This window comes from Carassius carassius, chromosome 30, assembly GCF_963082965.1.
Source record: "Carassius carassius chromosome 30, fCarCar2.1, whole genome shotgun sequence".
NCBI lineage: Eukaryota > Metazoa > Chordata > Actinopteri > Cypriniformes > Cyprinidae > Carassius > Carassius carassius.
This window is the reverse complement of record NC_081784.1, coordinates 7,410,309-7,428,241: the sequence shown is the minus strand read 5'-3', so window position 1 is coordinate 7,428,241 and position 17,933 is coordinate 7,410,309. Positions and strand designations below refer to the sequence as shown.

At 36.2% G+C, this 17,933-nt stretch overlaps 1 protein-coding gene across 1 annotated transcript; it reads left to right on the top strand.

The window, feature by feature from the left end:
* Nucleotides 1-9,094: 9,094 nt before the first annotated feature.
* On the top strand, nt 9,095-17,066 carry LOC132110492 (estrogen receptor beta-2-like). Its single transcript, XM_059517145.1, has 9 exons — nt 9,095-9,557; nt 10,406-10,596; nt 11,669-11,785; nt 12,231-12,581; nt 13,213-13,351; nt 14,630-14,763; nt 15,065-15,248; nt 15,361-15,573; nt 16,352-17,066. The coding sequence occupies exons 1-9, from the start codon at nt 9,136-9,138 to the stop codon at nt 16,416-16,418; spliced, it is 1,818 nt and encodes a 605-aa protein (XP_059373128.1). The 5' UTR covers nt 9,095-9,135; the 3' UTR covers nt 16,419-17,066.
* The last annotated feature ends 867 nt before the right edge of the window (nt 17,067-17,933 follow it).

Sequence of the window (17,933 nt, the reverse complement as noted above, 5' to 3'; positions counted from 1 at the left end):
CATGTATGCACGAGAGACGTTTCAAAGAAGACCACCGAGTGAAAAGAGTTGCCTTAAAGGGACTTGGTAATACACTATGTACATTGCACTAATACACTATGTAGCCTACTTATGCAATAGGTAGAGTTTGAATTATATATGCTATGCGTATTTAGCCACTCAGCATCAGCGTCTGCCCCGTCCCCATTCACTCTGTAATTAAAGCTGAGCAGTTTATTACATGAAGTGTCCAACATTCCACACTTACAATTATTATTAGCTATTTTTGGTTAAGTGCATCATCCAGGTGCACTTTTTCTTTTTTGGAATTTTCAGTTTGAAAGCAATACTCTCACTATTTATACTAAAAAACGTCATAGAATAGTGCACAAGACATATTAAATATTTCGAGGACGAAATCGAGGCGGTGAGGGATTTTTTTTAGCTGAACAGTTTGCATATTAAAAAATAGTACGATCCTGCTTATGGAAGCATATGGGTAGCGTTATTCAATTTGGAATGTAATATGCAAAAAGACAATGCAATATGTAAAATGACAATCCATTTCTGTATTTACATTTACATTTTCCAATACATTTGTGCAACGTTTGGTGCAAAATGAAAATTAAATTACAGAATTTTCATTTGCCATTTAATACACCAGTTTTAATATGTAAAATGAAAACTAATTTTAACGCTTTATAAGTTGCAAAATTAAAATGAAATGTATTACAGAAATGATTAGATATGTATAACATGTTCAAGCAAAAACTGTGGCAAAATTATCATTTAAATGCTATTTTTCTTAAATGCATTAACACTCACAGTCAAGACATTTTCATTCAGTGTCCCGCAATGAATGTAGCAAAATTCAATGTGCGCATTGAAAATGCATTCCGAGCCGATCACGTGCCCGCCCCCTCCCGCCATGTCAATCACTGCGTGAACAAGGCGGGGCTTGCAGAAGGTCAGAGACTCAAATCTCAAAAAGAGGATTCAAGTGAGAGAACATGGACAAGACAGTTGGTCCGTGTACGTTTTGATCATTTCAGTTTATGGCTTTAATATTTCATTCGCACTGGTTGGCGGAGCTGAAACGCTGCTTTCATCTGATTGGTCGAATCGCTCCACCTTCAGCTCTGTCTTTTCATTCTTTCAGGCAGAATAAGAGTCAGTGCGAATGAAGCACTGTAATGTCTGAAACCACCGCTCACTGTTAATTAGCATAATATTTGAATCAGATGTAGCTGGGCACATAATTCGTGCTGCTGAGACCTGCAAATTATTTCTAGGTTGTAGTAGGCCTATTGTATGAATATTGTCCCACTGATAAATACAGTGCAAATAGTTCTGTCTCTTTGGAAAAAAGTGAAGTGGAAATAAAAATCAATAAAATAATAGACTGAACAGTTCCATGTCTGTAACATTTACCACTCTCATCTTTTAAGTCATAAGGCACTAGGTATGTGTGTGTGACATTAATAAATAATTGTAAAAATTAATATTGTTACATTTCTGAAATAAAAATAGTAAAATGAGCTCTATGCTGCTCAGTGCTCCTGTAGCCTACCCCAGAGCGCCCTCTCGCGGCTGTAGACGGTAATGTTTTCTCTTGGTTCTGAATTAATGCGACTTATATATGTTTTTTTCCTCGTCATGAAGTATTTTTGGACTGATGCAACTTATACCGAAAAATACGGGTAACATTATTATTATTTATTATGAGAGTAATTGACACAGACTTAGTAATTGACATAGAACTTTAATGTTTCACCAAATTCAGCTCAGATCTTCAGACTCGTCTGACTCGTGTTGCTGTATAACTGGCCAGACTTACCTTCCCAAGAAATCCTATTTTATTTTATTTCATAAATTTAACTATATTTATTTCCACTTCACTGTTATCCAAGGAGACAGAACTATTTGAACTGTTTTTATCAGTGGGACAATATTTATACAATACTATAACCTAGAAATAATTTAACGAGGTCTCTTGCAAGTCGCAGCAGCACGAATTATGTGGCCAGCATCATCGGATTCAAATATTATGCTAATTAACAGTGAGTGTAGTTTCAGACATTACAGTGCTTCACTCGCTCTGTCTGAAAGAATGAAAAGATCGAGCTGAAGCTGGAGCGATTCGACCAATCAGATGAAAGGAGCGCTTCAGCTCCGCCCACAAGTGCGAATGAAACATTGAAGCAATAAACCGAAATGATCAAAACGTACACGAAATGATCAAAACGGGCGGACACGTGATCGGCTCGGAATGCATTTTCAATGTGCACATTGAATTTTGCTACATTCATTGCGGGACATTGAATGAAAATGCAATCGAAGTGTCTTGACTGAGTGTTAATGCATTTAAGAAAAATAGCATTTAAATTATAATTTTGCCACAGTTTTTGCTTGAACATGTTATACATATCTAATCATTTCTGTAATACATTTTCATTTTAATTCTGCAACTTATAAAGCGTTAAAATTTGTATTCATTTTACATATTAAAACTGGTGTATGAAATGCCAAATGAAAATTATGTAATTTAATTTTCATTTTCATTTTGCACCAAACGTTGCACAAATGTAGGCTATTGGAAAATGTAAATGTAAATACAGAAATGCATTGCCATTTTACATATTGCATTGTCATTTTGCATATTAACCTACATTCCAAATTGAATATCGCTACCCATATGCATAACTGCTAAATCTCTCACAGCCTTGTTTTTTTTCTAGCAAAAATGTAATATGTAGCCTATAAAATAGGGTGACATATAGGATTACTGTCTTTTCTCTCAAAAATTTTTTTTTTTAATATTACATTTTATCTTTTAATATCGTGCCTTATACCTATAGCAATATATTCTCTACTAGTAAATTCTGGTGAAAGCCGGTAACCGTGAACTTTGACCATGGATGTGGTGACGTGTGGTTTGATATAGTGATTAGAGCTGTAATCAGGCCTTAAATGTTAGGCCCGACAGGACCCGAGCCCAACAAGTACATTTTGATTGACAGCTTTTAAAAAGCCCGAACCCGTTTACAGCCCGACATTATTTAAATGTGCGCACGCACACAACTCTTTTGCCTTTTGTCAATAATGAGTCATTTATACATGTTTTAACATAATTTATTCATAACTAACGTAGACTAGACCACTTGGAAGTTGGAATGAAGAAATAAAATAAGTCCTCTGTGACATCGTAACATCTCAGCATTCTAGACATAGGCTCATTTAACCTACGCACCAATAAAAACGAGTCATTTTTAACAAATTAAATTAAGATAAATTTTAAATTAAGATGGGTATTCGGCAATAACGAAATTAAGGTAAAGGCTCCGCCGGATTTGCTTCGCACTAGCAGATGATATTTAATAAAAGAATAATGCCAACATTAGCATTATTCCATCCCATCGGGTCCCGTCGGGTTCGGGCAAAGATCTTCAGCTCTAATAGTGATTTCCTCTAGTCTTGTTATTGGTCCGAACCATAGACACTAAAAGAAAGGTCTGAATTGGTAAATCTCTGTCTCGTGCAGTAAATCTAGGGGCGGCTCCGGGCGGGCGCGGCCGCCAGTGACGCGCTTTTCTAACCTTTATATCCAAAGAGTGAATTTTGCCAAAGTACAAATAGGCAAAGTGCACTACCAGGTGTTTGCACGTCTCTCTCTTTCTGTCTCGCGAGTGCTGTTCTTTCTCTGTGAGTGCAGTAAATCAGATCGACACGGCCGCGCAGCGCGTTCACAGCTGATCAAACAGTTCTGTGCTCTATAACTCTCATCACCTGCTGCCTGCTGTCGGTAAGTGCTATTTGTAACTAAGCTTACTAAAACAGTAACCATAGTTTCTGTCATTAAAAATGTGCTAACTTGGTGCTAGTTGCCACCGTCTTCAAAACAGAAACTGAACCATATGAAAGAAATTAATCTTTTTAGACTGTTTGAAGGATTAACGGATTATGATTTTACGCAAGTAACTATAGGCTACTAACTCAGGTATTTTGCCAGAAGCTATGGTTACCACCACTGTATTTTAAGTAAATGAAATCAGCGCGCGATTTGTTAGTGTTCAAATGAGACAAAAGTTTTAGTAAAACTGACGTTGTTAAACTTTAAACCTTTTTGTTTATGTCTAACAAACGTGCATATAATGCTCAAAAAAAAGGAAAGAAACCTTATGAAACTTGTTACAATGGATGAATGAGGTGATATGAATATGACGTTTTTATTGTTTGATGTTTATGTGACAACCCGAGTGTGCTTCTGTACTTGCCCGGAGACCCTAAAAGAGCCACAAGGGGGTGCTAGATAGTGACACACAAAAACAAGTTTTGGAAGGATTTTTAATAAGTTATAAAACCAAAGCGCGCCCCCAAAAACAAACAAACAAAAACATATGTTTTTGTCCTTCTTTCTATACAATAAAAAAAAATCCAAATATATGTCAATTAAAATAGTTCTTATCTAGGCCACTGAAAAGAAAAAAAGATGTAATAACTTTTACAAGTTAGATACTAAAAGCAGTGACATTACTGTTGTATTTTATTTTTACACTAGGCTACATTTCAGATGATATTATGTGTCTGCTGGTGTCATGTTCTAGACCTTTTTGCAGACAGTGTTTATTGGCTCTGCATAAACACAGTCTATTACTCAATGTTGATCGTGATAAGATTATAATAACATTAGTGATAAGAGAAATGAGGGGTTTTGGGGGGCATGAGTTCAATGAGAGAAGGAAATCATGAAATAGGGTGTTTGGACAAAGTGAATGAGACAGGACAGACCACCACCTGAATTTATACCACCTGAGTCATTTATCAATCACGTTAAAGTAACAAAAAGATAGTGTTTCAAAATAACATATCCGTTAAGTATGGAGTTAACATGACCATCTGTTGGGGTTTTGTATTCATGTTTTGAGTTTTTATTTTTTTTATTTTTATTTTTATTTTTTTATCTCTGAGGCTACTTGGTTACTTGACAAAACATTGTTCACAGTGATGACCACCTGTATATTCTCTATCATTCTTCTCTCTGTCCCTCATTTTACTGCTTCATATTCATCATAGCTTTATCAGTTTTTTACCTTTTTAAAATTCCCTGACATATAGAACACACTAATACTATAAATTGCTGGGACACATTATCTATAAAGTTCATGTACCCAAAATTAAACCCACAATCTTTACAAAAGTTCAGAAATGGATTTTCGCTTTGTTTTGTTGAGGGGAGACCCCCTAGAGAATGTGAAGGAGGAGAAGAAACTGTTTATCATTTCAGACAGAGGTCCTTGTCTTCTTGAGCAATGTTTGAGAAATCATACTAAACATAATGGCCTGTTATTAAAAATCGGTGGTATTTGTGCTGATGGCTACAGTCTGCAACCTTTTAAAATTAATATTTATTCATGCATTGCAACACTAGTCTATTATTAACGTAACATAGGCAAGAATAAATTATTTGGTGTGTTTGCTTTCAATTCCTGTAAAATCTATTTATATTGTTTTAATGAAAGGAACTAGCTGATGTGTAATTATGTGATATTTTATCATTAAAAAGGAGATATTGATGGTTTTTGGATCGCAGCAGGAGGTTTTAGCCGTGGTCATAGCAGAAACACACACACATACGCGAATGCACTGTTCTGTTGACAGGTTTGTGTGAACAATGATTGGTGGATTGGATCAAACTTTATAGGCTGTAATCAGTCTGTGGGATTTAGTAATCTCATAAATCATGCTATCTAACTCTCTACCTCTTATTAATAGGATTTTTTTGCACCGGAGAACTCAAAGAAGTGAGTCTTAATTAGGAGAGCATGAATGGTGTCAGGGATTGGAGTGGTTTCAAGCGTAAAGAATGTGCCTTTATACACAAATGTGTGTGCATAATTATTTGTGGGTAGGTTTGCTACAAGTCTAGATAAAAGGCTCAGTTAGTGGGGTGATGTTGGCCTTCGTGTGCCCGTTGTGAAATAAATGGAAACTTAATTCTTGAGTAAGTTCAAAGAAATTTCAAGTTGGGAGGAGGACCTTATTAGGATGGAGAAAATTTCTCCCAGGGACTGTGTGTGTTATGTGTAGGGGTTTCTTCGTCCTGTCCTTGGCCTTTTGTTCAGTGGTATGTGTGTCTGGATTGTAGCCAATCTGAGCTTTACAAGCGCGACAGGAGGAAAGTGCTTAAGTTTCTCTGTCTTCCAATTAAATATAGATTCAAAAGTTGCTTAAGTAAATCTGACCACACTTAAAAATGTAGCAAATTGTTCTTATAAGTATTATAAAAATAAACTTTTGGTTTGGTTGCATGTGTGATTTTTTTATGGTGAAATATAAGGAGCTGTCTCTTTACTTTTGTACTCTTCTACTTAGACCATCTGTTGCACACGTGTGTGTGTATCATATTCCAATGTGTTTGTTCAAGGTGTCTTTTTAATATATATATAATACAATATAGCAATAAAACAAAACAAATTTTATGAATTATAAAGCCAAATAGTGTATAAACCACATTTCCCCCCATAAAGTAACACTTCTGAGTAGAGACAGCAGCAGATAAAGGTAAAAGCAGTGTCTCTGCTTATTTTATTCTCACAGAAAATACATTTAATGGCAAAATTGAATAAAACTTATATGTCTTGAACAATAGCGCTTTGGGTTGAAGAAAAGTGCATTATAAATAAAATGCATTGTTATTATTATTATTATTAGTCGAAGTAGTAGTAGTAGTGCACCTGCTCAAGACTGGTAGAGCGATGGTGCTCATTTGATATTTTTAAGTTCAGTTCAAAGGTTCAGATGGTTTTAAATTTGTCATTTCCAGGCCTGGAATTATTAGGCTATAGAAATTTTCAAAAGCCATGGAACAAGAAAGGGCCATGACTGTAGTGAATATCTAGTTGCTTAAATGTAAAGTTTTTTTATTACCCAAATTTGTCTTAAGAGTGAATTCCCTACTAAATATTATTCAGTAATATGAACATCTAAACAAAAGTTTAAGTTATGATGTATTTGGTGATGGCTTAAAAAAATCATGATTTTATTATTCCTTATTTTTGTCTTGTTTTCCGGTAAAAATATTTAAATATTCTTGAATCAAGATACATTTACTTGAGAAGCAACATTACTTAAGATATTAAAGTGAAAGTTCAGCCAAAATTACACCATGATTTACTCACCCTCAAGCCATCCTAGGTGTATATGACTTTTTTCTTTCAGATGAAAACAATCTGAGTTATGATAAAAAAATACATCCTACATCATCCGCTGGAATGCTACTCTCAGTTAGCAGAAGCTAGAGATTACGATTTATAAAATCTTAAATAGGGATATTTCCTTTCATGATTTTCAACCTGTTTTATCATAGTTTCTTTTCCAGAAACAACTCTTGGCAGGCCACATAAAGACAACACAGTATGCCTGTTTTTTCCTAGTTGTATTAGCAGATGCATTTCCTTTTACAATTTTCTTCTCAAAAAAATGACTGGAAAGATCAAAAAACGTCAAAAAGAACATGATGCATATTTGAATATAATTATTTCTAAATCTGTCCAAAGTACATGACGCAAAGTGAGACTGTAGAGGGAGGTAAATAGTCCCTGTGGTGGGTTACACTGCTCTCTTCTGATGGGTTCATCACACAAAACCAAACAGGAGAAATGCTTTGATGAAGGTTTTTTTTTGCGGGGCTACTCCAGAAAAAGAGCCTGTGATTCATTTACTTGTGATTGAGGCTTTAATATTCTACTGATGACTGTCCAAAGAAATGCTGTACAGATTTCAAATCAGTTTCAAAGTCTCAGCCTCAGACATCACACCCATGGACCGCTGGCTGAATGTCTGATGCATACGGCAAACAAAAGTGGAAACACTTCAGGAGTTTCGAAGTGGTCATCGGATTGGTTGAATTATATAGGATTTCTGGGAGACGTGCGTGTCACGTTCTTAAATGTTCCGCCCCGGAAACAAAGATGCGTGGCACCAAACCCCCTCACAAAAGAAGAAAGCTGTCATGTTTACAACTGTGACGACGAGTGCTTATCAGCATCAACTGAACATTGGATTTTCAAAAGTATGTGATATATTTATAGTTTGCGGCATAGAATCTTTATTATATGTCTGAGAGTTTTACACACTGGTCTGTTATTGTGGCAACATTTCCATGCCCCAAAATGTGACGCAGAATGAAACAAACTGTGATTGGATGTTTGACATGTCGGTCAAACGACCTTGTGGGCGGGCCTTGGCCAATGAAAGCTGCCATGAATTCCAGACCTTCAGCTGTAAAAGGTCTGGCTATGCGAGACTAAGGTGTCTGTAACTTTAAGAGGAATCTGTCACTTTCATAATAGTCTAGAACATTTAGAAAAGTCTATAACTTGTTGAAGGCCACTTAATGGAGCATAGAGTAGAGGCACGTCAGGTAAGCATTGGTTTTGATTCAAATGTTTATTTAGTAATGTGACAAAGATCCAGAGTCCACTGTGCTTTATGTAACACTGAAACCAGAGATAAACAAATATACTATGAGAATTCGCAAGAGAGCCAGGATAAGCAACAAGGCAGTGTATGTGTGTGGAAGACCATTCTTCAAAAATTAAAATTATTATGTGTCAAATAATATGTTTAAGATGTACATTTCATTACAGTTTTTTTATGGTATTGGTATTTTAAATTATTAGTTGATTTTGTTACGATTTTTATTTTATTTTATGTCTTACACTCACCAAGACTGCTTTATGATAAAACCAGCAACATTGTGAAATATTATTACAATAAAGTTTTGTCAAATTTGAATCTTTTAAATGTTTTGTCAAATTGTATTTATTCCTATGATAGCAAAGCTGATTTTTTTTTAGCAGCCATTACTCCAGTCTTTAGTGTCACATGATCTGTCCAAAAATTTGTGGTCAGTATGGGTCAGTTTTTATTTTTTCTAAGTAAATGCATAGTTTCTTTTTCAGCAAGGATGCGTTAATCTGATCAAAAATTACAGTAAAGACTATTACAATTTTAAATAAACTCTCTTATTTTAAACTTTCTATTAATCAAAGAATCATGATTAATGATTAATCATGATTTTTTGTGTCCTTCAGCAAGAACTTCCATCAGTAGTCAGTAGTCTGTCAAGCCAGGACCTTGCTTGAGTTTTCCAAAATGAGCTCCTCTCCTGGTCCGACCCCTGCGTCAGCCTCCCCTGCTCTGGACTCTGGCAAGGCCAACCGAGGGGACTCATCTAACACCTTACCCCGTCTCTACACTTCCCCACTTAGAATGGACAACCAGACCGTCTGCATTCCATCTCCGTATGTGGAAGCCTGTCAGGATTATTCACCACTGCATGAGGGAGAGATCAGTCATGGAGCCTTATCGCTTTACAGCCCCGTGTCCTCAGTGCTGGGGTACCCTCATCCCCCCATGTCTGAAAGCCTGGTCCCGCTCAGTCCAACAATCTTCTGGCCTCCCTACACCACACACACTGCACTGTCTCTGCACTGCCCACCTCCAGTGGCCTACAGCGAAACACACGCACACACTGCCTGGGAGGACACCAAGACACACACACTTAACCAGAGCAGGTGAGAATCCAATCATAGACATCACATGCAGTGTATTAATAACTGATATATGCATTAAACTCCACGTAGGAGCTGTCAAATGGATAGTTCAGTTGTCATAGAGACAATAACAGATTGTGATCAAATCAAATGTTTTATTTTCTTTTCGTTTTATCTTGAGGTGCTTGCAAGTTTTTTAAATCATGCAACTTTTTGAGCTGATACATGATATTGATTTTCCAATCAGATTTCTCACGGGGTAGACAATAAAACAGGCGAAAGGGTTAAAAAAAGTTCAGGTTTGTTCAGGTCTGTTCTGATGGGATTGCAGAGAGCGAGAAACAATTATTCTAAATGCAAATGAGAAAATTCACTTATAATTGTGCATAGTTAGTGCAGCGAAATAAACTGTCTATTATTCAAAATAAATAAATTAACATAAAGGCTATCATGTAAAATATTAATGAATGTAAAAAATGTGTTCTATGCTGTTTTTGATGTTCCTGACACAAACCAAGACCAAACAACCAAATATATATTTTAAAGGTTTAAAAAGCAAATAAAAACTGATAAAAATGATCAATTTAAATAGTAATAAAATTTACTATTCCATTTCTTTTAACTTGATATACTAAAATAACAAAAACTGAAATGCAAGTTCATGAATATTAAAAATGACAAAAATGATAAAATCAACAAAATTACTAAAGCTGAGTTAAGAATGAAAACTGAATATATAAAAATAAAAGCAAATTCAATATATATATATAAAAACTAGTTTCACACAGCAAGCACAACTCACGTTTTCTTTAGAAAAATTAGAAAAAAAACTTCCCTTTTTACTTTATCTGTACCTTCATTTTTTATAGTTCTGTCCTTACTCATGCAAAGCTGTTAGGGCAGCAACTGGATGCTGATGATGGCTTGAATCCTTCACCAGGCATTGTGGGTAAAGGAGACACACACTTCTGTGCCGTGTGTCATGACTATGCCTCTGGGTATCACTATGGTGTCTGGTCGTGTGAAGGGTGCAAGGCTTTCTTCAAACGGAGCATTCAAGGTAAAATTGGTCAAGTTAACTATTTAACATCAAATACATGCTCTTCAGAAGTTCCATTTTCTGAAATACCATGCTAATCAATGGAAGGTTTGGCCTTTTTGAGTTTTGCCTTCAATACTGTACTTGTTCTGTGTGTGGATTTCTTTGAGTATATCAGGGCCAGTTCTCTGTGTTCAACCATAAACAAGTTTAATTTGACCTTTTAATCTATAGACACATAAGTTTTGGAATTGCTTATAGCTTTTTAATTTGACACTAAAAAAGTGTGATTTCTAGTGGGAAAAAATGTTCTATAGAAATATATTTTAAAATGTAATTTATTTCTACAATGGAAAAGGAGAATTGTGAGTCTAGTCTTTAGTGTCACATGATTCTTCAGAAATAATGTGACAACCCTGGTATTATCAATTTTGAAACAGTTGTGCTGCTTGATATTTTTGTGGAAACCGTCATACATTTGTTTCCATGATTCTTTGATAAAAAAAAATTCAAAAGAACAGCATTTATTTGAAATAGAAGTTTTTTTGTAACATTAAACATTACATTTGCTAAATTTATACACTTTTTTTTATAACATTATATATGCATCCTTGCTAAAAAAAATATTAATTTCTTTCGAACTTTTTAACGATATTGTGTTTCATTATATTGTGTAAAAAAATTCTAAAGGTAACATTTCAAACATTGATTATTAATATATGCTAATGTTTACTTACATACAAAATTGAGCTTATACAACAACAACAACAACAACAAAAAGGGCGTAGAAACAATTTTCACTCAGAAATTGCTAGTAAATTCCATAAACAATTGTAAAGAAATAGCAAGTAACATTAAATTAAATGATATTTTGAAGTAGAAAGACTGAAATAGTATTTTCTTGTAATACATAGTTCAATAGTCTTCCAAAACATTTTTTTTTTTACAGTGTAGTGTACTGTAAAAATGCCCTAATAATATGATCTTAGACAATAGAATGAGATGACATTAAAAAGCTGAATTTAACCAAGCACTTCACTGTAGATCCAAGGCTGTGAGCTTAATATAATTTTTTTCTCCCAATCTTCTTAAGGACACAATAACTATATTTGTCCAGCTACCAATCAGTGCACCATTGACAAGAGCCGACGCAAGAGCTGCCAGGCCTGTCGACTCCGCAAGTGCTATGAAGTGGGCATGATGAAGTGTGGTAGGCAGACACTTCTTCCTTTTCTGTGTGTAGCCACTTATTTTATATAGAGGGAAAGATATGTCATTTTTTATATATTTTTGGTCACACATTAGTTTGAGGACCAATATTTACTAGGACTTCTGCCTTAATCAACTCCTAGTTGGCTGCTTATTAATAGTTAGTAAGGTAACTGTTTGTCATGTGGTTTAGGTATGGGGTTGGAATAAAGTATGGGGTAATTTAGGTATGGGGTTGGAATCTAAAATATGCAGGATAAGGCATTAATATTTGCTTTATAAGTTTTAATAAACAGCCAAAATGCTAGTAATATGCATGATAATAAGCAACTAATTCAATTAATAGTGAGAATTTGTCCCTAAAGTAAAGACTGTGTGCTGCACAGTAAAGACTGTGTGCTGAGTGTGTGCTTTTGATGTGTGTTTGTAATTGTGTGTGTGAACAGGAGTGAGGCGGGAACGCTGCAGTTATCGTGGTGCTCGTCATCGTCGCAACCCCCAGATCAGAGACAGCTCAGATGGGGCATTAGGGGTCAGACGGCGTTCCCAGCATCATTTAGAATTTCCCCTCAATTCCACTCATCACTTCTTCCCTTCAGGGGACAGAGCTGAGGGGCGGGGCATAGGCCTCTCCCCTGAGCAGTTGGTCAACTGTATTCTGGAGGCGGAGCCTCCTCAGATTTACCTGAGAGAGCCAATAAAGAAGCCTTACACTGAAGGCAGCATGATGATGTCACTAACCAACCTCGCTGACAAGGAACTGGTGCTCATGATCAGCTGGGCGAAGAAGATACCAGGTGTGTGTGCTCATATAAATATTTTAAATGTTCCCCTTATTCGTAAGTTATTACATCTTTAAAGCAATGTGTAAGTTTTCCCATATGGAAATGTAATACATGACTTACAGTATGGTGCCCTATATGGAGAGTGATATTGCCATATACTGTATGTTACCTTTAAGTTGATATAAATGTTCACATACGTACATATATCTTGATATGACAAAATGTTTCACATACGGACATTTAATATATGTACATATATTACATATATATATGCTTTTTTAAAATCTTTAGTTTAAAGTGCTTTTTAAGTCGCTATTTTTATTCATGCCAAGTTGTTTTCTTGTCATTTCTAAAAGGTTAATGGGATTCAGTCATCATTCAGTCACCCTCATGTTGTTCCAAACCTGAATGATTTTCGGTCTCCTGTGAAAAAAAAAAAAAAACATAGTTTAGCAGAATGTTGCTCTTTTCCATTCAGTGAAAGTGAATGGTGAGCAGGGGCTGTCATGCTCCAGAAATGACAAAAAGCATAATTTTTGTGTGAGTGTATGGGTATGTGCACTTACATCTCGTATTTGAAGGGCAGCAGCTGCGTAAGAGTGTGTTCTGGAAGGCATTTGTGAGTTTTTTACTCCTCTGACAGGTTTTATGGAGCTGACTTTGTCAGATCAGGTACATCTGTTGGAATGCTGCTGGCTGGATATTCTTATGTTGGGATTGATGTGGAGATCTGTGGATCATCCTGGGAAACTCATCTTCTCACCTGACCTCAAACTCAACAGGTAACATCTCCCACTGACACTGGAATACACAGATCTGAGCACACTGTGGACAGTCAGTAATACTGGTCACAAAACATCCTCTGGAGTGTGTGGAAGGAGCCGTTTTCTGACCATTATTACTGACTGTCCTCAATGTGCTCATGCAAAGACCCAGCAGTCATTTTCTAGCTTACCTACTTTGCTTGCTAGTAATCAAGTATCATTCAACAGTGGCAAGTTACTTTTTTCTACAACAACTGGAAACAGCACACAGTAGCATGCTGGAAATTGGAAGAAAATTTTTTATACATCTCCTTTTGTTTTGTCTCTCTATGCTATGCCATGGGCTCTATGATATCAAAACCTGAATGATGAGGAATAAGCTTACATTTCAACAGGTCAAACTCACCATTAACAGAAATTGAATTGAAATTCTGACTTAAAGCGACCTACAAGTGTGGTTTGATTGAGTGTTAATGAATTTGTTAAATCAGATCAGTGTTTTATTCCTGTCATAAACATAAAATAGTTGTGCTGTCACTGTGTATAATTCTTTAGATTAGAATTGTATGAAATCTGAAGGGCGTCTTCCATAAGTGGGAGAGATTGGCTCATATCTCGCTTGATGGTAACATTTGAAAAACACTGATGTTTTGTGGATTTATTCATTGACCTTCAGATAATCCTCTGTTGTATGTTTGTGTGTGTGTGTGTGTGTGTGTGTGTGTACATGCAGTGTGTGGCACGTGTGAACACAGATTTTGAAGTACATTAATTAAGATAATTGATTGTGGAGAGATGACACCTTTTTTGTTATGATCTGATTTTGTTCTCTTTTGTGAATGTATAGTTGGCATGTGTGTGTGTGTGTGTGTATACCTGTTTATTATTTTGTGTGGAACTGAATATTCCTCTTCCTTGGTGATTATCTCTAGTGTCTTAAAAAACCTTGGTGTGTTCTCATAACACAAGCTTAGTTTGTACGATTCATTTCTCACACAGGATTGAGTGCGTGTGTGTGTGTGTGTGTGTGTGTGTGTTAAAAAGTATGTGAGACAGCGTGTACTTCCTTTGTCTTTCACCTGACACTTTAAGGTCATCTGTATTCATTCAAAATAAGCTGTGTATGTTAGCTAGTATTATCTTTACCAGGTTTTTATATTAATTCATTAATTATTATTATTGCTACATATGGCTCCAGAGTGATTTGTCACAAGAAATGTATGGCTTAAATGACTGGCCTTTTCTCTTTTATCTCTGTGCCATACCCTCTCTTCTTTTCTCTCTAATTTATTTTAGGGAGGAAGGCAATTGTGTTGAAGGCATCATGGAGATCTTTGACATGCTGCTGGCCACCACCTCCAGATTCAGAGAACTGAAGCTCCAGAGAGAGGAATACGTCTGTCTCAAAGCCATGATCCTTCTCAACTCCAGTATGACACTACTCTGATTGTGTGTGTGTGTACGTTATTGGATGAGATTTAAAAGCAGTTTGTATCTTGTTTTTTCTTTATGTACAGTAACTGTAGGGCATGCTAATAACAACATCCTAACTATATTTTAGCATATTGTTCAAAAACAGAAGCTTTTGATTTACATGACTGATCGCTGATTTTATGAAAAGATTGTGTCTAGACGGTAATCTTTGTTCAGTGAAATTGTCACAAAATGTTCTGGTTTCTCTTTAACCGCATCAGATATTGTGATTCACTCCTTTTGTGTGCTTATTAAAAGATAACTGTTCAAGCTTGCCACAGACTCCTGAAGATGTGGAGAGCCGTGGGAAGGTTCTGAGGCTGCTGGACTCTGTGACTGACGCTCTAGTTTGGACCATCTCCAGAACAGGGTTGTCCTCACAGCAGCAGTCCATCCGGCTCGCCCATCTGCTGATGCTGCTCTCACACATTCGACACCTCAGGTAGCACAGCAGATCTTACAGAGGCCGTATTCTAGACATTCATAGCATTTTATGTTTCGATTTTCCCCTAATCTGTCACTGGTTCACTGTTCTCTTCGCTTGTTGTCTGTAGCAACAAAGGCATTGAGCATCTGTCAACCATGAAGAGAAAAAACGTGGTGCTGCTGTATGATCTCCTGCTAGAGATGCTAGATGCCAACACGTCCCAGAGCAGCCGGATGCTGGGAGCTCACACAGAAGCCTCTCTCCAGTCGGACACACGACAGACCACAGAGACCCTCCACACATCCAGACAGAGCGACCAGGAGTCCCGGCACAGTCCACAGTGAGTGGATACATGCACACTATGCTGTTTTTGGCAATACAGAAATCATATTCTGTGTAAAATCCACCCACAAGTTTATCAAAAGGTAACTACAAGATAACTAAATGATAATTAAGAGTTTATTTAACTGGTTGCCATTCAAACGGTGGGGTCAGTAAAAAAAAGAAGTTTTTTTCAGAAATTAAATTGATCAAAAGTGACAGCAGATTACTGTTAAAAAAGATTTCTATTTCAGATAAATGCTGTTTTTTTAAACTTTCTCTTCATCAACAAATCCTGAAACAAATGAAACATGGTTTACGCAAAATATTAAGCGGCACATCCATTTTCAACACTGATAATAATAAGAAAGGGCAGCATTTCCTGAGCAGCAAATCAGCATATTATAATGATTTCGGAAGGATTATGTGACACTAAACACTGGATTAATGATGCTGAAAATTCAGCTTTGCCATCACAGGAATAAATTACATTTTGAAATATATTAAAATAAAAAACCTTATTTTAAATTGTAACAATATTTCACACTATTACTGGTTTTACTGTAAAAAAACTAAACAAAACTCTTACCGAACCCAAGCTTGCAAATTTAGTCCTTTCCTGTTCACACAAATTTTGATTGTTTTACAAACTACGTTAAATAGACTGTAACATGCCAAACCTGGAACATTCCTTTAAGTACTGCAGTCAAATAAATCATTATATATTTTTTAAAATGACACTTTTAACAGAGGTTTTTGAATCTAAGATAACACATATTGTGTGTGTGTCTCTCCAGAGCTGAAGAGACAGTGGATAAGACATTACATGGTAGTCTGCATCGAGTGAACATGGACACAGACTGACAGTGAGTATCCCTTCTGTGGGCTAAAAAGCTCCCTGGATGCAGCATTGGATTTAAATCCAATTTCCATGCCGCGTATCCTATGTAGGGTCTCAGGGGATACAAACCAGACCTGAGAAAAAGAACTTCAGATGACCAGTGATAAACTGAACCAAACAGGGCTTTCAAATGGCGCTCAGTCCTGCTTCAACACAATGCACTTTGAACTGTTATGCCGTAATGTCAACCTGAAGAGGAATCCACCTCATTCAAACCAATCATGTGTTCAATATTCAAGAAAATCACAAATGGATTCCTTTCAAACACTCTCCCATCTGCCATTTCTCAGCAAAAAGCTAGCACCACCCCTAAATCGCACCATTGTATTAGCCAGTGTTATGTTTGAGCCATTCAAACAGATTGTCGAAATTACACACTGAACATTTATATATTTCGTTTGCCATCCAAGAAAACCTTTGACTCAACATGACTGTTTCTCTGAAGACTACCCAAGCGAAATAAAATGCACACTTCTAATAGTTGTGCATTTTGTACCCTTGTGTCTTTGTATTTGTAAGATGTTGGAGTGCTGTTATTTGCTGTCCTGTGGTGCTTTTTGTGGTTTATAAAGTACTTGTCATTGACAGTAAATGTAACACTTTCTAAAACATCTGTGAGTGTTGACGCCTCTTTCAGATGTTTTCTTACAGCCAGGCTTATACGCACAATCAACGTGATAAGTGGATCATTCTGAAAATACGACTTTGTAATGTGTAATTACAGATGCAGTTGAATTTTCTTGCTACAAGTAATGGTGCATCCTGACACAATTCCTTGTGTAAAACTTTCTGCACCTGAAGCTTCCTAAGAATCAGGGATTTGCAGGAATTAAAGCTGAGTGTATAATTTCTACACACGTCACCAAATAGTATTACAATGCTGTGTTCTGTCCTTCTGTGGGCTCGTCCCAATGTTCTTATCCCTTTGAAGGGTTTACCCTCCTGAGTGATTGCTAGAAGGGTTGTGCACTTCTGCGTCATCTTGCCGAGCAAATTAAGGAGGCATCGTAGTCACATAATCAAAACTGTGCAAAAAATCATGGAAGCACAGTGTCAGTTGTACCCTTTGAAATTCTTCTTTCTGAAGTGCCCTTCAGAGGTGGGGTTATCTTGTTTGGAATGCAGCATGAAAGTCATTTTCAAATGATTTCCCCAAACACTCTCTCATCGTCTTAAACTCAATCTGAAATGCTCAGATTAGCTTTTTAATAGCTCTACTGTGTTTACAGTTTTGGGGGAAATAATCTACTTCTAGTTATCTAATTAAACTGAGGTAACTGAAAATAAATTGCACACTTCAGCTTTAAATAGGGTAAAGAGTACTGATGACACAGTGACACAACAGTAAGTTTCTAGAGGTAGCAAAACTAAATTCATTTTTATTGTATACAGTTGCAAAATAAATATGTGGCAATTAAAGGAGTGAACGCTTGCATATTTGTACATGTTTATTTTTTAGTAAAATCGACTTCAATACC

Bases quoted from the DNA above. Each gene is read 5' to 3' on its own strand.
- LOC132110492 (XM_059517145.1), top strand. From the start codon at position 9,136: ATGAGCTCCTCTCCTGGTCCGACCCCTGCGTCAGCCTCCCCTGCTCTG. The intron at 12,582-13,212 runs GTGTGTGTGCTC...CTCCTCTGACAG, and splicing joins CTGGGCGAAGAAGATACCAG to GTTTTATGGAGCTGACTTTG. The intron at 15,249-15,360 runs GTAGCACAGCAG...TGTTGTCTGTAG, and splicing joins TCACACATTCGACACCTCAG to CAACAAAGGCATTGAGCATC.